The 25,996-nt window shown below is 36.5% G+C and overlaps 1 protein-coding gene across 11 annotated transcripts in view; it reads right to left on the bottom strand.

Annotated features, from left to right (window-relative positions):
• The window catches only part of ANK2 (ankyrin 2), a 629,932-nt gene that overhangs the window by 55,654 nt on the left and 548,282 nt on the right, over positions 1–25,996 (bottom strand). For 9 of the 11 annotated variants that reach the window (XM_087437715.1, XM_087437712.1, XM_087437714.1 and 6 more), the window contains 4 exons: positions 21,567–21,639; positions 11,273–11,417; positions 4,453–4,555; positions 3,652–3,755 (listed from right to left, as the gene is read on the bottom strand). In XM_087437715.1, coding sequence (XP_087293841.1) covers positions 3,652–3,755; positions 4,453–4,555; positions 11,273–11,417; positions 21,567–21,639 — 425 coding nt within the window. The remainder of the gene's footprint in view (positions 1–3,651; positions 3,756–4,452; positions 4,556–11,272; positions 11,418–21,566; positions 21,640–25,996) is intronic. The other 2 variants (XM_087437710.1, XM_087437708.1) reach the window with 1 other exon arrangement.

Below are 25,996 nucleotides of genomic sequence, written 5' to 3' on the forward strand. Positions count from 1 at the left end.
TCATGTTGACTAATCCCCCTTACAGCCCTGCCTTTCAGTCCTCTTCCACCTGAGTCTGCTCTTCCTCAAAACTCTCCAGAAGTTTTCACACAGTTCTCTCGTGTTTTCAACACCTGATGATATACGAAAGGATACATGTTTAATGGACCAGAAATCCGACCTTACTAAATAGTTGTTTTACTACTTATAAAATAATTTTCTTCATCCAAAAGAATTTACCTTCGTGTACCTTAAGAAAACCTAGGGTGTTTGAAATACATGAACAACTAGATTAACTACTATGGGTATTTAGATAAATATTACTGTTGTCAAATGAGAAACAGCTTTGACTTCCTTGCATCTCAAATATCAACTTCCATTATTTGAGCTGATATCTTCACATTTCTTTAATAGACTTTTTTTAGAGTAGTTTTAGGTTCACATAGCAGAATTGTAAAGTTCAAATTCTTGCCCAAGATTATGTTGGTATGATTATAACTGGGATGCTGGAAAAAAACTGTTGGTTAGACTGTGAATCACTAATGCAACCCCTTAGGACAACAATGAAAATATTACTGTCAGCCTTTCTTTTGCCAGACATTGGCTATATCTACTGGGCAGGACAGTTTTTTAATCACTGATACCTATTCTCCCGTAGTCAAGGACATTAGTCATTGGAAACACAGAGGAGAGGTAAAAAAAAAACACTAATACTGCATATTGGTAGAAGTTGTGTCTTCTAATAATGTAAAATCTCTTTATGGAATCTAATAGAACGTTATACACAAAATTAGTGGCATGTGCATAAAAAAGCCAACTTTATTATCCCCTCGATCAAATATCATTTTTTTTCCTTACATTTTGGGCAGATTTTAGAGTGGCTTAAGAATTCATCCTATCAATTAAAGAGAAACTCAGTTCCTTGAAAAATATATAAAAACTACTACTCAGGAACCTGGTGTGTAACAAGTAAAATTACAAGAAATCATTGTTACATGATAGGATATTATGAATGTTATTCATATACATTAATATAATGGTAGCTTTCAAATACACTCAGAACCATTGAGCTTTCATGGTAATTACCCACCCTATTAGAGTCATCTGTTGCATTGTTTGTTCAATACTAGAGACATTACTAGATGATAGATTATCTGATAACGATAACAATAAATCAAACATTACCATTATGAATTGCACCACATTGGTATTGGTATTTAGAGGACTCAGCATACATTTTGCTTAACTGATTTGGAATTTATGAAAGATTTGGAAGATGTCTATAGGGATTGTATAATTACTAATGGCTATGATTTAATGAGTACTTATTCTTTCTAGGAAAAATGCTAATTATTTAAGAATTTAATCCTTAAAGCTCCCCTACGGGAGTCATAACATAACATCCATCTTACAGATAAGTAAACGGAAATGCAGAGATTCTACATAACTTGCCCAGTGTCACATATTGAGTGTCAGGGCCAGAACTGGAATTCTGACTGGTCTGTCTCCAAAGTACACTCTTAACCCTCACGCTCTCTCTCTTCTACAAATTGTCTTCCAACTTCAAATAACAACATATAGATGCATTTCTTAAAGGTAAGGGCTAGGTCTTACTTATCTATTTTTCTTAGTGCCTGGCCCAAGGATTGGTACTTTGTAGAATTCAACAATGTGTGAAGAATGAATACCTAAGTGAATGGAAGAAATAAAAAAGGTTTGAGAGAACTAGGTATGTGTTAATTACCTAGGTCTCCCTAATAATCAAAGCTTTATTAGGCAAAGATGTTCCTTTCTAACAGTTTATATAAAACTTATATATTTGGATTATTGGCACTTATAGAAAATACCAATGCCAAGGCCCCAACAACAGAGATTCTGATGTAATTGGTCTGGGCTGGGGCCTGGGCATCAGTATGTTTTGAAGCTCCCAGGAGATTCTACTGTACAGAGTTGAGAGTTATTTAGAGTCAGTGATCATGATTAAAATTCATAGAAAAACTGGTTTATTAGAGACCAAGATTTTAAAGATCCTTATCTTAATATGTAATTAATCTTTAACCACTGGATGCTCTTGGTTCATCATAAGTAATCAACTATAATTACTTATATATGTATCTAGTTTATATAATTGGTATGTATACTGATGTACTTACTGACCTTGAGTAGTTAAAAGACTTCTTTAAGAAATTCCTTCTTTAAAGTAAATTATTTATTTTGAAAACTGAAGTATTACCACAACACTTTGACTCTTTTTTAAATTCAGCTATTAATAGTTAATCACATTTTGCCTAAAATAATCTTGTCACTTTGTAAGCTGGATATGGACTTCAAATACTTTATTATGGTTTCTAGATTCTGCTCTATTACCCTTCAACACCCTAGGTCCAAGTTTCTTTTCCTTCTTCTCATCATTGAGAAATTTAGTAGCAGAATGAAATGTTATGTTTTTTGAATAATTCTTAGTTGTCAGATTTTAATTATCTCATTTTATACTTAAAAATATGAAAGTAAATTTGGATGAGGCCTAATTTGGTTGTTATTCCCTTCAATAACTCTTGCATCAGGAACTAACTTTTACTTATTTAACAAGATAAAGAGCATTATGATTATTTTCAATATCAATATAACTAATTTTATATTCTATGAGCCTTTAGTAAAAGATTAGAGTAAGAGGTCCGAAATTTTTAACTACAATATCTCAGAATGCTTTCCTGAAAGGAGAACATTTTAGAATAATAAAAACAAGAAAGGATCCACTACTCAAAATAGTTCTGGGGATTATGGATAAAGAGTTTGGGATAATAATTTAAACCAAAGCATCACACATATGTAAAATATGGGTAGGGCTTAAAAAAAGTGATTAAATGAAAAAATATTTTAAAATTTATATATAACTATGAAATTATTACTGTATGACTTGAAACTACTAAAATGTAAGGGAAAAACCAATTTTGAACAGTGTTACAATTTAAAACTCTTTAAGGAACTTATATTCCACATAACTGAATTCTTATACTTTAAAAACATCTTTAAGTATGTTTAAAATTATTAACTCAAAGTCCACTTTTTAATGAGTTAAGGTAAACAGGCAGCATTCCCTAAGTAGTAGTGGCATATATATTACCTGGATGACTTTTAGAAGAAGACTGAGAACCTGACTGGCTGCATTCAAATTTGCCTTTTTAGTATATCCCTACCTCAAACAGCATATGAACTCCTCTATCTATCTGTGTGACTCAAACTTCCGTAAGCATTATTTTAAATGCATTACTATGTGAGGAAAGGTATTTATTAAACTAGTTAGTTAATCTTAGTAAATAGAACTTTCTAGAAAGCAAATGATCCTGCACTTCTTTTAAGACGTCTTAAAGACAAAATGTGAACAGTAAGGAGGTCATCTGTATATTCCGGTTAGTTAGCAAGCTGTTTGATGCAATTCTACTAGTTATTTTAAGACAACAGTCAGTTTTTCTATGCTGAATTCAACCCTTTTTACTGGTTTGTTTTTGTAGATAGAGTCCATGTTGGATAAAGCAATGTTATTTACAAGTTTAAACAAAGGTCACTTCCCCTGTAAGCTAGCCATCAGCTAAAGCTACTGGACAAAGCTGTTATTTTCACTCTCATCTCTTTATACCTCTTGATCTGGATACATAATATTGATTCACTCACCCTGAATGAATAGGGCTGGAAGAAAGAGCCACGTTGTCTAAGTTCTCAGTGCCCCAGCTGAGACGATAAGAATTCCTTTCTGCCTCCTTGGCTAGAGTTGACACCTAAACACAAAGAACATTGAATTTAATAATAAGACTTTCCTTCAATTAAAGTAAAATATAATGAACTCCAAAAAGTGGTATCACAGGAAGGTGGTATTACCTGGAAAAATTCTCATTTAAAAATATGATATAAGACTGATGAATTAAAAAGGAACCTCTTATAACACATTCCCAGTTAAATTATGTTATTGATATAAGATCACATTTGTGTAATTGCCTTTGAAGAGAGTAGGTGTTCATCTATTTCCCTATGTCCAATTAGCCAAAACTGATAAAATCATTTCTAAAATTAAAATATTTAATAATAAATCCTCCATCTTTTCTAATAGATAACAATTTTAAATATTTAAGATTTATTTTAACTTGTACCACTCATCTTATACTTTAAAGGCATCCTACCTCGCTTTTTCCTTTAATAGAGATTTTATAAAGAAACCGATTTTTATACATAATCCTTACAGAAGAATTCAGTATAGCTGAAGAAACGAGCAGTATATTAGTTTAGAAAAACTCTGCTCATTATAATAGTTTTCATGTTTTAAGAAAACCCTCAAATCTCTTATCTTATCATAGTTTGTCAACTGAATTAAGATGGTTTTTTCCTGAAAGTAAAAAACTTGCTCCGGACATTTCCAGCATTAGGTAGTGTTAAAAAGCCCTCCAGAAAGCAGAAATGTGAAGGTAAAGAGTCACGTACCTGGTGACTGGGTATCATCACTGTGTCGTCAATCATGGCACTGTCCCTCAGGTAGGAGGCATGGCTCAGGGTGTGAGACCTGTCGGAACTGAAGGATCGAAGGCTGGTAGGTTGGCAGGAGGCCATGGTCATATACCAACAGCAGTGGTAGGGTTGGGAGGATGAAATGATGAGCCGAGCAGGAGAGTGAAAAAAGCGTGCTATTAGCAACAGTGCAACTTCCAGGGGAACATAAATCGCAGCCGTGGGAGAAGGAAACACAGGTCTCCACGTTGTCCTACCTCTCTGTCCAACAACTAAACTAACACACCTTTTGACTGGTTCCTACCACTCAATGGCAAGGACACAAGGGAATCCAGAAGTTAAAATCTGATACTCCTAATCTGATTCATTTTCTTCCCAGAAATGTCTGAAACCAGCAACTGTGGTTTACTTACTGCCAATACAAGAAATTCACACTGGAAATAATTCCAGAATAGATTGCTTAAATCTGTGTTAAATGTGAATCCCCCTGCAAATAACAAAAATATTAGGGGGTAAATAGCCCTCATAGAGAATAAAATGAAAGCATAGGTTTCATTTTCACTCGTTTCCCATTCTCTCCAAGCCTCTTTCTCCTCCGCTCCAACTGTGAATGACTGAATGTTGGCGCGTTCCCCTGGAAGGTGCAGAGTGAAATGAACTGCGGCCAGATGCATGCTTCCTGCGGAAGTGGAGTTCCTCTTGTTTGTCTCTGGTGTCTCCAACAATGCTATTTCAAAGGACAGCACTGTTCCCTTTGCATGTCCTGTGTGTGGTGAGTGAAGCACCAACGAGGGCTGGTTGCTGGGGCGATGAGATGCAAGAGCACAAGAGAGTGTTTCTAAGCACCAACCAAGAGCACAGACACATCTGCCAGCACAAACCAACCGCCAATGGACACTGACCAGAAATGAGGTTTGGCTTCAAAATGGGATCTAGGCTTTGATAATCAATGCTTTACATTTTTGATAAATCTGATTTCAAAGTTCTGAATTATATACTCAAATGCGATGGGTGAAACTTGACATTCACGTAGATGCGATTTCATTCCTTCCTAATCAATTTGTACAATCAAATGACAAATAGATTGATATCTTAAATAAGCTATATTTTATACATGTTAGTCCAAGAATTAAAGATCTGTATTCAAAATATTAGCCCAAAGCCCACAGGGGAAGATAAAGAGATCTGGATCCGCAAGCTTTCACAATATTTATAGAGGCAAAGTTTCATTTACCGTCAGCTAGTCGGTATTTGGCCAGTGAAGCAGTGTAGAATTATGGACTAAATGTCAAGTTAGTATATTTGTTAGTAGAAACTATTTTCATTTTGCAAATATACCTAGCTTTGTAAGTCATATTCTGTCATCTTTATGAGGTCTCAATATAGCCAACTTCAATTATCTTTGAGGAAATCATCACTGGGCAGATAATTTGTACTAATTTAGTGCCTTCTCCCTCCTATTCTGCTGTAGGTTTTATGACTAAAAAATAGACCCCGACTAATAAAGGGTAAGTGACATGAATCAAAGGAGTTGATTGTCTGATCCTATGTGTTTATAGTATAAAAATCTGTGTGTTTATAATAAAATGAAATCTAAATATAATTTGGGAATTCACTATTTTATGTTATATAGGCTTTTGGAGATGATTGCGTCTCCTGACACAAGTCAGGAGCATCCTGGATGCCTTAGTAAACCCATCCACTGCATTTTAATCTTGGCAGTAGGAGGCAACTTGAATTACAGCTGGTTTTATAGTCGTGCAGCTGGGTTTTGATGGTGCAGTTCATAAACAGGCTGCAGGCTGCTGTGACTAACCTTGGCCTGATCTTGAATTTGAGGATTAGAAATGTATTAAATTATTTGGGAAAAGGGTTTTTAATCTCAGCAAAAGCTTGTCTCAATTGGTGGACTGAACTGATTTTTTCTCCTGCTTTGAACCACAAAGAGAGCTAAGATTCACTTGTATGTGTTTTGTAACAGGCAGCACTAGACCGCCAGCTCTTAAATTCTATTCTCCTTGATTTCATTTTGAATTGGGCCAAGAGAGGGAAAATAACAGAGGGGTCAACATCTTGAAATGATATATCTGTCTACAGGCTCAACCATCTTCCCCCATCAAGTTCTACTGGGCTCAGATTTGTTAATTACATAATCTCTATCCATGGCTTTAGAATTCAAAGATCCAGATTGTAACGTCGCGTATTTAAAGGTGCTAGATTTATTTATTTATTTATTTATTTATTTAGTGAAGAAGATCGGCCCTGAGCTAACATCTGCCAATCCTCTTTTTTGCTGAGGAAGACTGGCCCTGGGCTAACATCGATGCCCATCTTCCTCCACTTTATATGGGAAGCCTCCACAGCATTGCTTGCCAAGTGGTGCGTTGGTGCCCGCCCGGGATCCAAACCGGCGAACCCCAGGCTGCCGCAGTGGAGTGTGTGCACTTAACCGCTTGCGCCACCGGGCCGGCCTCTAAAGATGCTAGATTTATATGAACGAACAGCACAAAAGGAGCAAGAGGCATTGGGATACAGGACTAGAAATGCCTGCTCATAACAGCAAGTGGGGACTCTGTCATCAGGTAGAATTGACCTTTAAATGCAGCACCGGGATAGCAGAAACAGGCCTCCAACGGGAAATGGAAATTTAGCTTGGTTGGGAGCAAAGTGAATGGCAAATAAAAGTAGTATAAATAAGACCTAGTGACATGGTTGCCACCATTGTAAATGTCTAAACTTTGAAAGAAGGCAGCCAGGTCTCAATTGCCACTGTCAGGGAGATAGATACCACAGCTGGGTAAATGTCTGTCTATTCCAGGAATGAGGTTTGAAAGAGCTCATTTGGCTGCAAATGTAAAGCCACATTTGCACTGAATGCATCAGTAATAAAGGTGGATTTTTGATATCCATCTACCTGATACCTGGGTCTATCTCTTGATTGGTTTTGAACCAAGAGGGGCAGGGAGGAGTTGGTATTATTTTTTATCTTTTCTAAAGCCCCAACAGGAAAGAAACACAGAGGAAGAAGAAAGGAAAGAAAGAGACAAAATGACTTACAACCACAAAAAGGAGATTAGGGCAGAAAGAGAAAGATATTAGGATATGTAGACAGAGAGTGAGAGAAGCTTGAGGGACCAAGAGGGCGGGAGAACGAGTAAGTTGGAACCGTATGTCTAATACCTCTATCCTCTATGATTTTATTCTAGCTCACTCTGGTTATTGCCTTCTAAAGGTGAACTGGTTATTTAATCAATGCTTATAGTTTCTAAATGCTCTTTTTTTCTATAATGTCATAGAATCTAGTTAAATGAACTAAGCTTAGAATATTCCAACAGTAGAGAAATTATTCTCTCTGAAGGAATAGTGACCAGCACAAGGGTCTGGAATAATTGAAGTCTCTGGATCAGAAATGTCCACTCTGATTTAAAACCACAACAAGTTTAAATATTTTGCAAAAGAGTTGCCATTTTTTAAATTAATTCAGAAGTCATGCTCTTCAGTTAATAAATTTACAATAACACTATCCAAAGAAGTGTAGATTTTTACTTACTGTTCAGCTAAGGGATGTGCCAAAAGTTTTGTTATGGTCTTAAATTTATACTTTTTTCACTATGGTACAACTGCTTTATGGACATATATTAGGTAGTATCAAAGTCTGTAATTTCACTGGAAAATGTAATAATTACTATCTTAGTAAGCGGCAATATTTATTAGATATTCAATTGGTGGAGTTTTCAAACCCTACTCAACAAGAGAATATCCAAAAATTTCAATGTATTTGCTTTAATATATGGAAAAGAGTCTGTGGTTCATTGTTATTTAGTGTTTTACACTGCGTTTGGATAGCATTCTTAACTTGTAAGCAATAACAAAATAAAATGGACACAAAATCCAACTAATCAGAACTTGGTTGTGTTTTTATTCAATGTACATTAAATTGTCCCTATTTTTATTCTTCTGCATCCATGTACGTTTTTTATTTTTATTTTTTGGTGAGGAAGATTGACCCTGAGCTAACGTCTATTGCCAATATTCCTCTTTTTGCTGAGGAAGATTAGCCCTGAGCTAACAGCTGTGCCCATCTTCCTCTATTTTGTATGTGGGACGCTGCGACAGCATGGCTTGATGAGCAGTGCGTAGGTCCGCACCCAGGATCCAAACCTGTGGATCCCAGGCTGCTGAAGCACAGCACGCAAACTTAACCGCTACGCCACCAGGCCAGCCCCCATGTACATTTTAGGCATCAGAATCGTTTTTCTATCATTTCCAACTATACATTAGCTAATTAGGTTTCTCTTGGGGAAGCATGCTAATGTTTTATCAATGACAAGGTGAAACTGTGACCGTTAAAAAAAGTCATGCCTGGGGCATGTCACAGACTTTCATTCTAGTACTATATTCACCATTTTAGCTCAAAAGATATTTAATTTAATAAATAAAAATCCTAATTTGAGAATAAATCCATAATTCTAGAATATAAGCATCCCTCACCAACTCACACACACACACATACACATTGAGCAGTGAGCAGAGAAATGTGGATGTATCCAGGAAGGTCATGTTTTCATGCTATATAATACCTACCTGGGCATGGTACTATTGAAAGCATACCAAATAAAGAAATAATGAAAAGGAAATGGTTACCAAAAATAGGTAACGTATATTGAATTGTCTAAGCAAAATAAATAAACAAAAAACCATGAAAATGAAACACTGCCTGTAATTTTATCTTGGAGATCATGAACACATCTGGTGTTCTGGAAATGCAAGTGTGGACCTGGAGAACCAATCATGTCTTGTCAGTTTCATATCCCCTGTCCTTACATGTTCGTAAGTACTCAGCTTAAGTAGAATCATCAAATCATCAACTCCTGCTTTACAGAAAGTATTGTTCTAAATTCTTTCTCAACCTAAGTACTTTCAAAGAAAGAAAAAGGATAAAATCAAGCACTATTCTTAATAAAAGAGACCATGTGAAAACAAAGGCTTTTTGGCTGACAGTACTATGATTATTCATACATTATTATGAATTTGTATAAAGCCATAAACATTTCATTTTATTGAAATTTGGAGTCTTTTAAGAATCTCAGATTGTGAGGTCCCAATCTATCAGTGTGTCAAAATTCACAGCCCCCCCCCCCCCAGTCTCACCCACCTGAGTGGCTCCTCCTTCTGTATCCTGATCCCAAGGACCACCCTCTATCTAAGTCATTGAAGCCAAGGAGTCAACCTAATCTTCTTCCTCTTCTTCACACACCCGGGGAAATCCATTGCCAAATCTGGCCCATTTTACCTTGTAGACATGTTCTCAATTTTTTCATTTCTCAAATTCTCCCATCACTGCTACCACCAAGGCTGGAGTTCAAGTCTTCTCTTAACAACTTCAGCTAATATTACTGCAATAATTTCTCAGATGGTTGCAACTGCCAGGGTTAGCCCTTTGACAACTCTCCTCTAAAATTCATCCTCTAACTCACTGTTAGAGGGATCCATCCAAAATGCAAATGCAATCCCCGCTCCTTCACACTTACCCTCCAGCAACACTCCACTACTCTGTTACTCACACAATCCATGAGCCTTTGCTCAGGATCTTATTAAGGCTTCAAATCCCCTCCCCACCATCATTGCTCATCATTCCATCTCAGTTTGGGCTCATCTCCTCCAGGAGCCTGAGCCTTAGGGCTCCAGCTGCACTCTGGGGGTACCACTAGCCTAGCCTCTCTCTCACCCCATTAGACTAAGAATTTAGCATATTTTAGTCATATTTGTACCTCCAGCACCTACCACAAAGCCAGCCTAGAAAGGCACTTATTACATACACATTGAGTTGTTAAAAAAAAAAAAAAAGAAGAAAAGGTAGGAGAGGGGGCATTGGTGCTCAAGAAAAAAGCACAAGAAAAGCTGTTTTTTGCTAATTATCCATTTAGAATCGAGTACTCTTTAAGGTATTTATTTTTTAGACTCCAAATATGATGGATACAGCTCAGAATAGAGCCAAGATTAAAATTATAAATTTGAGATTACTGATTAGAGAAAGACATTACACCATATGGACAACCACATGCTTAACCTAAATTGGCAGTCATACTTTTGATGAGGTACCATAGAATGTTCTTATTCAGCTTGCCTCAAAAAATAACACCAGTTCTACTAGTTAGTAATAACCAAAAAATAACATTGATCTTATAATTCAGAATATTCTATAAACTTCCCCAGATTTGTCTATTAGAAACTTGGGGTCCTTCAGATTTTGCTCAGATGCTTTTTATGTCCAGTCTCTTGCAGGATTCTGTTGTGATTCTTTTTCATGAAAATGTCAGTTCCAGACACAGTTTCCTTCTGAATTTGTTTCTTTTTAAGCCTTCTTCACAGCATACTGTTATTCACAGAAGTTATAGCACTAACGAAAAAAACCAAGGGGACTGAAAGTGTCTATAACTGCCGCTTAACAAGGGTGCCCCTAAGGCAAAACTGTCCTTTTCATTTGCCTAGACAAAAAGTGGCAGATGATTAAATACATCATATTGAAAGGTAAAGAGCTCTTTATTTATCACAGCTCTGCTTCTTACTAGTTGTTTGACTTTTACTGTTATTTAATCTCTCTAGGCCTCAGTTTCCTGTTCTTTAAAATGGGCACTTCAAGTTGTTAGAGGATGCAGTAAGATAACATGTGAACTACTAGAGTAGTGAGCTACTTATTAAGTGCCAATAAATATGTCCACTTTTTTTATTATCATCATAAAAATGCATTGCACTCACTTCTGGCTGATAACGAGTGTAAGCTTTACATGAATACCTGTCAGAGCGTCCTCCCTCCAAGCTGTATCGCAGGTAATTCATACCATCCAGGAACTGACTGCTGGGTAGGGAGTCATCACCCAGTTCTTTTAGATCCTCAGGCCGAAGGTATTCTCCCCCATCGCCTGTCATTGTGTCATCACCTTGAAACAATCCAAGGAAGATGGAGAAAGAATTATTTGTTGAATATATTATTAACTACAAAATGATTATGACTGTGAAAAACATCAGCATCACAGCATTGACGTCACTGAACATGCACGCTAGAAGAACACAGAACACATGGAATTAAAAAGCGCTAAAACTTAGAGAAACAATGTTTGACTCATTTTCCTATTGCTTACCAAGAAGAAATAATTACCTGAATTGTAATACTTTTAATATCAGTCAATTTTCTTCACTCATTTCTTTATCATGATAGCTGGTTTACAGCTTATATTATTTAACTTAACAATTAGTATAATACATAGGCTACTTAGCTTCTATATGTAGTTTCAACAATTTTGTACATAATGTCCAGCATTGACAGTCTCTTGAAGTAATTGGCAATATGCTAAGAAACATCTATTTCTCTAAAACCAATAGGAGACATATTAAATGGAGTAATACGATTTATAAGATTAATAAAATACGCACATTAGGGAAAGAACACTGAAACAAAGTGAGCAGATTGTGACATTTTAATAAACAAACTGGAATTTAAGTTTTAAACATTACAGAGCATAAAAAGTATGTTTCTTTGAAACTAGATCGCTTCCCAAAGGTGAAGTACAGGGAAAAATGTGAATTAAGTAACTAAGCCGTGGCAGAAAGAGATGACTAAGTACTGTCACCCACATCTGGAAGCCCAAATGGTAAGGGATCATTCCCTGCCTGTGAACTGGAATAGTCTGCTTTCAAAAATACAGATTTCAGGTAATTCAATAAATAATACCTTATTCACGGAAATGCTCTATGTATCATTAACATGCTGGAATGGAGGAATAATACAGTTGAGAGAAAGTTTGTTGTTTTTTTTTTGATAAGGAAAATTAGCCCTGAGCTAACATCTGTGCCCATCATCCTCCATTTTATATGTGGGACGCCTGCCACAGCATGGCTTGATAAGTGGTGCGTAGGTCTGCACCCCCGGGATCCAAACCCACGAACCCCGAACCCTGGGCCACCAAAGCAGAGCATGCAAACTTAACCACTATGCCACTGGGCTGGCCCCAAGAAACTGTTTTTGGTGACTCTTTAGGAGCGCTAATCACACACTTTAAGCTTGATAACCTGTATAAGGAAAAACCTGAAGGAATGCACTTCATTCCTATAATGAAGGTAAGTATTAATTATTTTAATCTCATTTGTTTAACGTAACTGTTCTCAATCAACACTAGTTTATTTATAAAGATACAGCATTAGAGGGATATGTCTTCAACATTTCATTACTTCTCTATACATATGATCCTAAGAGCCCAGGTATACATCAAAAGATTCTTAGTGCTCTCAATTACTTAAAGCTAAAGGTAGTATGAACAAAAGACCTTCCAGAAAATAGAGATGTAATCTATCCACCATTAGATTTTTGTCTCAAAATCCACACAGTTAATATTTGACAGTTACAAGTCTCATCATTAAAATTACTTTTATTGTTCCTTCAGTGACACTATTAGATTTTTATTTAGTTTTGGCTGAGTTAGACTACATAGAATAGCAATTAAAAGTAGAGTCTTTAGAATTGGAAAGACATGGGTTCAAATTCTAATTCTGCTATTTACTGGCCAGTTAATCTTCCTAAGCCTCTGTTTCCACAACTAGAAAATGGGGATGATAATAATCGACCTCACACAGTGATTACATAAATTAAATGTCATATAGAACGTGTAATAGAGTGCTGGACTTAATAATTCCTAGCTATTATTTTTACTAATACAAAATGGTCAAAGTTTTGACACACCAATGAAATATGAGCTAAATTTCATTTATGTAAAAATATTTTTTGAAAAAATGTATATATTATAAAGAAATAAATATAACTGTACTCTGTTTAAACACTTCATAAATCTGATACCGCTAATGAAAACATGAGTAAATTTTTTAAAATTTAGTTTGTTAAAGTGGTTGCCCCTGTCCTTGTGTATATTCTCTTCTTCAAAGTGTTCCCTCAGAAAGCAAGATGCAACGATAATAGCATTCCACAGATAAATAACAATAGAGTCAAACACAAAACACAGGATGTCGGCCAACCTGAAGAACCAAAAAGGTCAGAGGAGAGAGATCACTTTAGGATGGTGTAGTGGGTTAGATAGTGTCCCCCTCAATTTCATGTCTACTCAGGATGTGACCTCATTTGAAGATAGAGTCTCCAATAATCAAGGATATAATTAAGGTAAAGATTGAGATAAGATAAATACTAAATAAATCCAATGAGCATGTTTTCATAAGAGACAGAGAAGGACACAGAGACACAGAGGAGAATGCCATGTGACAGCAGAGGTTGGAGTGATGTATCTACAAGCCAAGGAACACCAATGATTGCTGACAGCTTGCTGACAGCCAGTAGGAGCTGGAAGAGGCAAGAAAGGATTCTTCCCCAGAGCCTTCAGAGGTTAGCATGGTCCCACTTCTAACCTCCAGAACCGTGAGAGAACAAATTTGAGCCACAAGGCTGTGGCAATTTGTTGCGGTAGCCCTAGGAAATTCCAGTGAAGCTGGAGAAGTAATCACTGAAAAAGGAATTGGAGCTGGTCATTTGTTTGAGTGCAATTTTGATGGGCAGAGATGATAGTATTTCAGGTGAGAGGCTAGTGTGTAAGGGGTCATGGAGGGCAGCAAAAACAGCATAAATGAAAGAGTGACATGCATTACTTATTTAGAGAATACTAAGCAGAATCACTTGGCAATAGATGTTCCTGTTGGTGAGCAATGGCAAAAAGTGTGGGAGAAAGCTGGTGTGAACATAGTGACAAGATCTAGAAGCTTAGACATTTTATTACAGGCCTTGTAGGACTTATTTTTACTTTTGTTCTACCATTTCTGCCTCTTGTATAATTGGTATATCTTTACATAAGAGTGTTTGTAAGAGTCAAATAAGTTAGGAACCCCTTTTGTTTATTTCTGGGAGAAAAAAAATTCTAAGATCAATTCTAAGAATCATTTTACCAAAACACAGGCACTGTCTGGTTTGGATATAAGCCTAAATTATTTTCACAAAAAAATACGCAAGTTTTGTTAACATTTGGGAAGACTAAGTCTACTCTAATTTATGAAAAAGTGAAGGGAATAGTTAAACGCAGGATCTGACATATAATATAAGCTGTAGTTTATGGATCCCCTGAGCAAGAGGCCAAAAAGATTATTTAAAACTCAAAAGTCTGCTTGAATACTCTCTTTCTCTATCCTCCACTCTCCTGCCCCCAACCACCCCCAACCCGCAAGAATTCAATATAGTTGAGCTTTGCTTTCCAGCATCCAATTCCTAATTCCACCCAGATTAGGGCGTCTTCTCCATCCTCAGAGTCAATTTGCCTTTGCCTTTCCTCTTGCTTCTCCTAATCTGCCAGTTCTCACCACAGTCTCCTAGCAGCCAAGATGGTTACAGGGAACAAATATAACTCAAAATAAGCTTCAATTTCTTGGTTATTAAAATGACTCAAGATTCCTTAATAAAATAGGGCCTATATTTCAAGCTTTCTGTTTTATTCCTCTCGACTTCCCCTCTCGTCATCCCTTGGTAGAGAGAAGGTTTACAAGAGTGAAGGAAAGAGGAGGGGAAAAAAAAGAAGTGCAGGAAGCCTAGCTGGAACGACTCCAGTCTGAAGAAGCAAGCAAGGCCCAGTGTCGCCGTTATAGTTTGTAGAACACGCAAATGAAGCACAGGAACTCAGCCTTCCCCCTCTTGTGTACATAGACTTTCACTAGAAGGTAGAAAGAAAGCAATCTGAAGAGTAAATTTTAATCACATATCTCAAAGTTTGTGACTGGTGACAAGTCAAGGCACAATTTGAAAACCTCTGATTACACAGAGTTCATGAGATCTTGGATGTCCTTTACATTCTTCCCCATTTTCTGCATTTTGATGGTTTTGTTACAATGTTATCTGCATAAGAAAGCCACTACATAAAAAAAAAAAAAAAATCCTCTCCTGGGTTCACTGTTACTAAATGTGAAGTTCAGGGTCTTATAGACACCTCTGGGGGCCTTAGGTATATATAGTCATGCCGAATAACGATATTTCAGTCAACAATGGACTGCATATACAACAGTGGTCCTGTAAGATTAGTACCATAAAGCCTAGGTGTATAGTAGGCTATACCATCTAGGTTTGTGTAAGTACACTCTGTGATGTTCGCACAATGACAAAATCGCCTAATGATGCATTCCTCAGAATGTATCCCTGTCATTAAGCAACGTATGACTGTATCCTGATGTCTTGACTATGTCTCAGAGAGAAATAGCCCAAAGAAGCAAAGTCCCTAAATACTGATATCAGTGGTCAGATCCTAACCCAATGCTGGAATTAGCTGGAAAGGCACCTGTTTGGCTACTAATCTTGCCATTGTTGTCATAAAATTTCTATCCCAGGGCACTTGTGTATAAAGCATGCTCTTCAGTAGTACACATCAGCAGTGTGAGGTGGAAAGTAGAAATGCCTGCAGAAATTAGTAGAATATAAAATCAGTTTGGGGAAAAAAATAAAATTGCCCAAGTTGGTCCATAACTAGGAAATAATGCATCCAGCTCAAAGCTTTAAATGTTTTTAATGTGCCCCCAAAATAAGACGATCATATCCTTGCCTCCCATCTTGGTAAGCGAGGTGATATCTGCCAGTCCAAGGCTAGCCCATTCCTGCCTGTGGATCCTCATCTTCTCACATCTTCCTAGATACGTTGTCTGCTAGGCCCTTCATCTTCAACCTCTCTCCTCTGTCAGCCCTTTCCCTTCCACAGATAAAATATCCATGCTTCTGCCATCTCTCAAATACAGTAACTTCTTCCCTCAACTCTTAGTCCTTCTTTATTTCACATCAACTCCTCTTCCTTTCACAGTCAAACCTACTAAACAGATGCTTGCTAATTTTACAAATTAACCAGTGGACAAGAGGTGATTTCTTCTTTGGAAAATTACCCTCCTGAATTTCTCTGACACAAATCTCTCCTGACCTTCTCCCTACCTCTGGAATCTTTCTTCACAGTCTCCACTCTCCTTAAATGTTGATATTTCCCATCTTACTTTTCTTTCTTTCTTTTTTTTTTTTTTGGTGAAGAAGAGTGGCCCTGAGCTAACACCTGTTGCCAATCTTCCTCAAGCAGAAAGAGGAAGATTGGCCCTGAGCTAACACCTGTTGCCAATCTTCCTCAGGCAGAAAGAGGAAGATTGGCCCTGAGCTAACATTTGTGTGCATCTTCCTCTATTTTGTATGTGGGACGCCACCACAGCATGGCTTGATGAGTGGTGTACGTCCGCAGCACCCGGGATCCGAACCTGTGAATCCCGGGATGCTGAAGTGGAGTGCGTCAAACTTAACCACTGCGCCACCAGGCTGGACCCTGACCTTTCTCTTTATCTGACATATTAGCATGTGTTTCTAAGACTTCAAGGACCAACTGTATACTCGCTATACACAAATCTGTGTCCGTCCCAGACCTCTCTCACAAACTCCACATTCATATTTCAATTGGCCCCTGGACTTCTGCACCTGAATTTCTTATAAGCATCTCAGATTTAGCACATCCAAAACACGACTCATCTTCTTCCCCAGCCCCCTGCCCATCTGTTTCTCTCTGCAAATTCCCCAAGTGAGCAAAATAGTACAACTGCTGCCCTACCCAAGCCAAGGAGGGAAGCAGGGAGGAAAAAAGGTCTCCTTAAAATACGATTTTGGATTAACATTTTTATCCCTTATTTGTTTGAGTCAAGTTTGATTAGACTTGGAAAGAATTTTGTATAACTCAGAGAGCTTGTGAAAGAATGGTTATACCCTAACATACTTTCTTATATCAACTGACATTTGATGTAAAACAAGTGAACAAAAAGCAAACCCTGTTTTCTCGCGTCATAACAAACTTAGGAATTTCCTTATTATTTCCTATACTTGGAACAACCCCTTCTCGTTCATTACCTATATACTCACTTAATAAAACTCTGACTCCCAGGTTTTAGGACTTAACTTTTTTTTGTTGTATTCTCTAGTTATTCCAATTTTGTGAAAACTTCTTCCTACTAACTGTATAGCAATGGTGTATTACTGGCTTTTTAAGTAAAGTTCATGTTTTGATATCCAGAAACTACAAGATTCCTCAGTGACAGTGGCACATTTAGCCATGACCAGCCTCTGTAGGACACAGATCTCAAGATCAGGGGAATAAATTAAGATAAAGTGGGGTGGTCACAAGGGTTCTCCATCCTGACAACCCCTCACAATCTTGACAAGAAGGAGATTCTCTGAAATGTCACTGAGCCCTCTCCCTTTCAAGCAAGTAGCTTTCCTGCTAAGAAACAGGAAAAGGACTAGACCTGAGGTGAGGAGCCCCACTAAGTGTCAAGTGTGTACAACAGAAATGAGGGTGTCAAAGGAGAAGACAGACAATGCCTCTGTACTTCATCCCGACACTCAGCCATGCTGGAGTTCTCGTGATTCTCAGTACACATCATTCCCGAGAACTAGGAAACCATCCACTTACGGATCTTTGAGAATAAGTGATACATTGGTCACATTTCTACAGGCATTCTGGTTACACAGGTGTTAGAACCCCTGAACCTCGCCTTATAACTTACAGCTGTGGAGTTGAGTCAGCAAAGACAGGGATCAGCTCATGATCCTATGAAGACGTAGACGATTACATTTACAGCTTTCTTTTAGTCTGGACAATAGAATTCTCTTAGCCATTTCTTTCTTTTCTTTCCATTTCTCTGGCGTGTCGCTCCATCAGGACTTACTTATATCATGACTGAGCTACGACAAGAGCTTTATCCTGGATTTAGAGTCCATATCCACCACTCAGTAGCTGTGTGCCATTGAAGAAACTACTTAATGTGTTTAAGCCTTAGTCTCTCCACCTTCAGGTAAGCCTTTCCTCACCTGAACAAAGATGAGGGAAATCCATAGCCTATCTCATATGGATCTATCGGGATTAAATGAGACAATGCATCTAGCATTGTAGATGTTTAGTAAATGCTTTTTCTTCCCTCAGATATCTGCTTCCTTCTAATATCTCCCTAATATACTCCTTCAGTATACCACTGCCGGTTTCATCTTTGTAAAAAACAATGTAATCGTTTCAATCATTAATGGCAATCTTTAATGTATCCTAATTTCCCAGACCTTTTTTTTCAGTTAAGAATTCAAACATTCCACAATGGAGCCCAGTATGTTTTAATGAATCAGCCAAACTGAACGACTGGATTATTTTGCCACACTGTGTCTCTCTCTTGCACTTTCCCATCTCAGGACCTTCCCATACTGTTCCTTCTCCACTCCCTAAAACCTGTGCCGCTCTCCTGTTAATCTCTAACCTTTCAGCAAGTCCATCGCACTGTGCTGATCTCTCCCTCTCCTGACCTTCCAGGCAGATATGAAGAGCGGATGACATAGTGCCTTCAGTTATACTTCACTTAATGCATACATTATCTCTCCATATATGTTTCTTGAAGGCATGCCCGAGGTTCACCTTTCATTTCCCCGTGGTACCAGTTAGAGAACTTTACACACAATAACACAGCTTTCACTCTCTGTTGATTGGATTCGTGGTGGATAATGCTAATTGCTTTACTATAGCAAGTTAGCCTGAAGGGACATCTATACTTGGCTTGAATATGCTTTTAAGTATTGATACACATACTACCACTAAAACAGTAGGGCTGTAAAGAAAACACAGATTGGCTAATACCTTCCAAACACATGTGGCTGCACTCTGTCCATATGAGTGAGAGAGTAGGTTCCATGAAAACATATTAATGACACAAAACATTAAAGGTTGGCAATGTCAACCAGCCAAATCCCTTTATACTAATTCTTTGCACTAAAAGTTACTTCACAATACTCAAATATATCCTCTACATAAAAATTACTCAACTTGAACTTCTTTCTGGGAAAAAAAATGTTAAGTTTTTGGCTATATCTAAAGATGGAAAAATTCTCTCACCACAAAATTCTTGATTATTAGCAAATATGCCTCTCAAATCAAGAGTTCTTATCACTAATAACTTTTAATATATAATAGTTTTAATAAAAGCATACAGAATGTTATAGCTAGATCTTGTATTATCCAATGGGTAGGTCCAAGAGGCTGCTTCATAAAAATGGAATTTCTATAAACCCAGTAAATACTTTGAATGAATTAGCTATTGGAATTCCTTAACAACTGTTTTGGAAATAAAGAATTATTTTTAAATTAAATAACCACTAATTTATCTGATCTATAAATTTAGATTTTCATGTAATAAGTTTGCTTAAAGTGGTACCACATGTACTTTGGAAACTTCTTGCTAGATAGAATATTTTATATTATTCATTTTTCCCTCCATGTCAAAATTCACCCTAAATAATTTTTAAAGGTTATTTTATCCCTATTCCCAACTACCCTAAAAAAAATCACATTATAAGTACTAATTTAATATATTTTTTACCACACCTAAAATATCTTTATCCAAGAAGAATGATATTAACTGCCTTCATGTGAAGCAGTCATTAGATAATTTAATTATATTAATAAGTTTCATTCAGAATACAAGCAATTCATGGCTTTAAGCTTCCAAGTTAATAAAATCCACACACTTAAATGCACACATACACAATTTCACCCATATTACACATGCTATTTCAAAAGAAACAGATTAGTAGTAAGCAAGTTGCTTCTCCCCAGTTAAGAAAAACTAAAAGCAAACAAAAGCTTTCACTCCAGTGATTTCCTCTAAAAGTACCTGAATCGCTAAGTGCTTCCCCATCAATAAACTGGTCGCCAAACTGTTTAAAAGCTGTCCAACATATAAGCGAAGATAAGAAAGATGATCCCACAAAACAAAATATTGTATGCATAAATGAATGCTGAAAATTAGTTGGCAAGTATTAGGATGGAACACAAAATTATTATAATAAATACTTTGAACTTCTGGCTTTGGCAATACCTTTTAATTTACTCACAATCATATACTGACCCAACATTTGTTTATTCTTGTCATAAGTTCTTATAAAAGCTGAGATAACTCAATGCCTATTACCAGTGGGTGATTTAACAAACTGGTTCCAAATAAGGACATCTCAATGTAAAGTTTTACCTTATATCTTGAAGAACCTAAAGAAATATTTTTAATATTTCTCCATAAAAGCAATTAGTCTTGGGCCCCATACCATCCTTTATGGCAATAATTTTTCAAACATGTTCACTTGAGCAAGAGCTGTGTTATTGAAACTTAGCTGCATACTTTATGTCCTGCGTTCAAGATTTTTTAGCAGCAGACTTTTTTGTTCAAGAAAAGTCAACTACCAGATGGTAACTAGACTTACAGTGGTGATCATTTTGCAGTATATACAAATATTGAATCATTATGTTGTACAACTGAAACGAATATAATGTTAAATGTCAATTATACCTCAATAAAAAAAGAAAAGTCAACTTCTCTAGTTGAAGTAGAAGTAGGGAGTCAGAAACCCTGCTGTGGTGATGTCTAGCATGATGTCCCATCCCCACCCCAGGCAGTTCCCAGTGGTCCTTCTAGAGCAACAGGCTTCTCAGGACTTTGAAATCCACTGCCTTCGAAATTTTTCATCAACTCTATAAGGGGCGTATTTCCTGACTTAAAGCATCAAATTCTTATGTTGAATTTGTATGATTTACTCCTGTGCTGTTTTTAACCTTCTCTACAGCTCTTTTCCTCTGGATTTAAAATATATTCTGTACATTTGAACCAAGCAGACAGCAGAGATTTCTCAATATACCACGGATAGAGTATACTTTGAGGTCTTTTACTTCAAGGCATTTTAACAAAAAATGTATTTAACATAATTTAAAAATATATTAATAATAATTATATTATCAGATACATATTTTAACTAATGGCCAATCTCCAGTTCCTTTCGCCTTTCCCAGCCCTATTATCTAGCAAGACATTAAAGATAATACCAGTGGAATATACACTAATCAGAATCCTCCTTCCCTCAAGTGGCAAAAGCAAATGTATTGAAAGAAAGGTGAAAAAGTGACTTTACACGTTAGGACGCTGCCACCACACCCACTGACCAGCTTAGTCTCTGAAAAAGACGGCCTGCCCTTGGGTAAGACTAGCTGTAGAAAATTGAATAAAAGTCTTACCTTCTTCATCAGAAACATCAAGAACCTCAGTCATCGTCTCAGGGACATTTAGCTTGTGTTTTTCAGTGATGGTCTGGAAAGAAAAAAATCATTAATGCTCAAGTTAAAAACAAAATCAAACAAAAGATCAAAAGAATCACAGAGGAGGTCCTCCTCTTCACATCAGTAAGCCATCAGGCCCTGAGCATTCCAGCTTTTCCTCACGTATATTTTGGAAGCTTTTTCTCTTTCATGAAAACTCATTTGTTCTTTCTGAAGATAAATGATCATTTACGCCAGTGAAGTTGTACAAGAGAAAGTTCATTATTTTGAGTTCCCATTTGAAAAATAAATTCTTTAGCAATGGCAATAATAATTAGTCATACTGAGAAAGCAGATTAATGCTTTCAGGGTTTCCCTAAAATGAACTAAGGAATGTCTCCAGAAAAAGATTTAAAAAGAAGCAATGAACATATGCAATTTATTAAAAACAAAGACACTGGAGAAGAAGTTATAAACAATGTGAAAGACAGAAACTATTTGGGCAGAAAATGTAATGTATCTCTTCTGGGACTAGGGAATCAATCATCCTTATAGCATTTCATTGGGCTACAACTCCGTTTATTGCTTATATGCCTTCCGTGACAGCATTGCAGAGTTGTCAAGTCACTGCCTTCCATTCCTGGTGCAAGATGTAAGAGTAAGAAACCAGGCTCTGGAATCCAGCTGCCTGGGTTCAAGTTCTAACTTCACCGCTTAGTTATGAGGCTTAGCAAGTCCCCTTATTTCTCTATGCCTCAATTTCCTCATTGGTAAAATGGGGATAATACCACTACTTCATAAAATTGTTATTAAGATTAAATGAAATAATATAGATAAGAGCTCTAAGAACAGTGCTTGGCATACGTTAGTATTCAACAAATATTAGCTAGCGTAATTTGTTATTATTGTTGTTGTAATTCAGTAATCTTAAAAATGAAGGGCCTCTGTGCTTTTCAGTCACTCAGGCGCTCGAGACATTTTGAGTGCCTGCTGCATGCCAGGCGCCGTTTTTGACATCAGAGATACCAAAACGATAAAAAAAATAAAATAAAAATCCAAATCTCATGACTTTAAATGTCACCCGAAGACAGTTGAGTCTCAAATTCATATTTCTGGTTTCTGCATTGAAAATGTATTAAGTGCATCGATTGGCATTGTTATGGGAACTTTAAAAAATGAATCTCTCAAAATAAGAGTAAAATCTTCAACTAAAGCAACTGAAATACAACAAATAGGTTGTCTGGGCTTTTAAGCTTTGCTACATAGATATTATAGATCTGTTTGATGGCTACAATGATCCTATCACCAATTCTTTCCAAAAGCAGTAGAGAACTTCAAATATACTTACAGGGAAATTCAACTGATTAGTTTGAAAATATATTCACATATACATGTATAATATTACCTGTGTGTTAAGAGGGACTCACTAAATCATAATGTGATACTGCATCACTTTTCAGTGGTTCCCATTTTCTTCAGGAAAAAAACCAAATAAACTGGTGCAGAAGACCCCTGGTGATGCAGTAAGGAGAGGCAGGGCGGCCTCGTCTCTCACGCCGGGCTACAACCATTTGACAGGTCACGCTCTCTTACGTCTCTGAGTTTTTCCATATATTCTTTCCTTTACCAGAAATATTCTTTCCCCTCTTTTCTTGGCTCATATGAGATGTAACTTCCTTGGAGAAACATTCCCTGGTCCTCCCTGATGAATTTATTTGTTTAACTGTTTATCTGCTGCTCTGTACCCCACAGCTTGTGTATACCACACCATACACAAGTGTTGTGTGTGAGTCATGAAAGAGTAACATTGTTTCCACAGAACTCAAAACACAGCAGGTGCTTCTCAAATATATATCGAATAAATCAACGATATAAAATTATGCAAAATACATTTAAAATCCACATAGCGACTAAACAGATTTTCTTTTGAGTGATATCACACTGAAAGAACAGGAAGAAAGTGATAAAGTAAAGAAAGTCGCATGTTATCCAGATTAGGGCACTGTTGATGACTAGAGTGATAAATTCCACTCCCCTGCATGTTGTTTATGATGTTTAAATAATTCCATAATGTCTTATTCACTGAAAACAAACTAAACACTGTAGGAAAGACAAAAGCATCCACCCAAAGTTCTGGAGAATAATAGGTGGTCAATAAATATTCGATCAACAAACTTAAAAAGACAATTATACCATTTAATTATGATTTTAATATTAATCAATTGATAAATTTAACACAGATAAATTATAACCTATGTTCTATATCAATGGTTCTCAACTCAAGTTGCATATTAAAATTATTAGAGGAATTTTTAAAATATTGCTAATTGAGTCCCATCACACACCAGTTAAATCAGCATCCCTGAGGACAGGGCCCAGCGATGGGTATTTTTAAAAAGTTCCTCAGGTGGGTTTATTGTGCAGCTCAATTTACAACCCATTTTCCTGTACTAGGAACGTGTATAAATTGCAGGAAAATGATTTGCATTTCAAATATAGGATAGAGACAATGACATCCCATTAAACTACAACATCCTAGTAAACGTTTTCTGAAATATGTAAAATAAGTATCTAAGTGTAAATAAAATGATTAAAAAATGTGAAGGGACTGTATCAGGCTACACCAGAAAGTCCATTTTTGTAGAAACGTCCTAGGGCATTTGCCCTTCAGAGGAAACAATTCCACAAGAGGATGCTTCTCCAATTGAAAATAATTGACGGAAATACTTTTTAAATGGTTAAGTTATATTGCCTGACATTCTTAGTTTCTATTTTCAAAGGCTAATAATGGGACTATATTTCCTTTGAACTTGTGAGAGTGGAAATAACTTTGCTTGAGATTGGTCACTGAATACTATCAAAGTTATTATCAGCAAATATATATGGCAACAGAAAAAGTAACACACAGTTATCATATTGGTTACGAATATTTTTTGTTTAAAGGAAGATGGGGAAGAAGAATTTATTTTTTGGTTAGATTGGCCCTGTGCTAACATCTGTTGCCAATCTTCCTTTCTTTTTTCTCCCCAAAGCCTTAGTACATAGTTGTGTATCATAGTTGTAGAGTTGTAGCTCTTCTATGTGGGACGCTGCCTCAGCATGGTTTGATGAATGGTGAGTAGGTCTGCGCCCAGGATCCGAACTGGCAAACCCCTGGCCGCCGAAGCGGAACACACGAACTTAACCGCTATGCCACTGGGCTGGCACACAGTTACGAATACTTTTCTGTATAGATATTAAAAATGCCCTCTATATGCAATGTAGTAAATATAGCATGCATTTGTACATGACGTTGTGCTTGACCTTTAGAAGGCCGTCAATAAATAATTGTTGAATGGATAACAAGTCTTCCTACACACGAGTAATGTTACAAGAAATGAATACATTTTCCTTTTAAATGAAGTATCCTTTGAAAACTTCATTATCAAAACATAAATATGGCTTTATGCAACTCTATCTGAATAGCACACAGAAAACAAGGATAGAATTCAATGATCATGGGCCTGTCCTTCTGCTATAGAATCCAAGATTCTGTGGTCAAGATTAGAAACTACTTTAAAAGTTAAAATGAGTAGTACACTATGCACAAGTTTAATAGGATATAATTAAATCAGATAATATGGCAAAAAAAAAATAGGATAAGATAGATGGAAGACTTAATAATAAGTTTTTAATATTTATCATGATGCGGGAAAGATGTAGAAAATAAAATGATTCTTTAATATGCTGTTTTATAAATGGTGGATAATATCTGGTTTGTTCTATGCAAAAGAAAAAGTGTGCTTTACTGACTATCACTTAGGAATGGTTCAAATCCCCCTGGTCAACCACTTCCTTTGTGCCACATCCTAATCAAGCCACCAAAGCATGAGTGATCTTGGCTAGTATGCCTCCTTCTAATGCCCACACATGTTGGCTTCCATGAGTGGAGTTACAGGCTAAACTTGGTTTTGTTCCCAAATCTATTTACACCAATTGTACATGTTAATATAATTTTCGTAACAAATTAAATAGTAGGTAAATCATATTTTTCTATAAAAACTAAGGTCAGTGGTTTGGAAAGTCTCGGTAAATGGTTTGGAAAGTCTCAACAAAGGTGAGTGACCAAAAATAACTGCTACTCAATTAGGTGTGTTCAGACAATTATAACAGATTGGAAGAAAATATACCAAAAGTTTAAAAAGGTTTTGCACTCAGTATAGTGTCTCTTCAAGATAATACACAGGATAAATATTATATAGATATAGATATTATAGGATATATACACACACACTATATAGTATGTATTACTAACATTCTTTATGCAAGAATGACAACTTAGCCTTTTAGTCAAAGACAATACCTTGACTCCACCTCAAAATGTGTTAAATGACTTTACATGTATTTATTGTATTGCCATTTTTATGATT

The sequence above is a fragment of the Ceratotherium simum genome, chromosome 12 (genome assembly GCF_057802395.1).
Source record: "Ceratotherium simum simum isolate JZ-2026a chromosome 12, ASM5780239v1, whole genome shotgun sequence".
Taxonomy (NCBI): domain Eukaryota; kingdom Metazoa; phylum Chordata; class Mammalia; order Perissodactyla; family Rhinocerotidae; genus Ceratotherium; species Ceratotherium simum.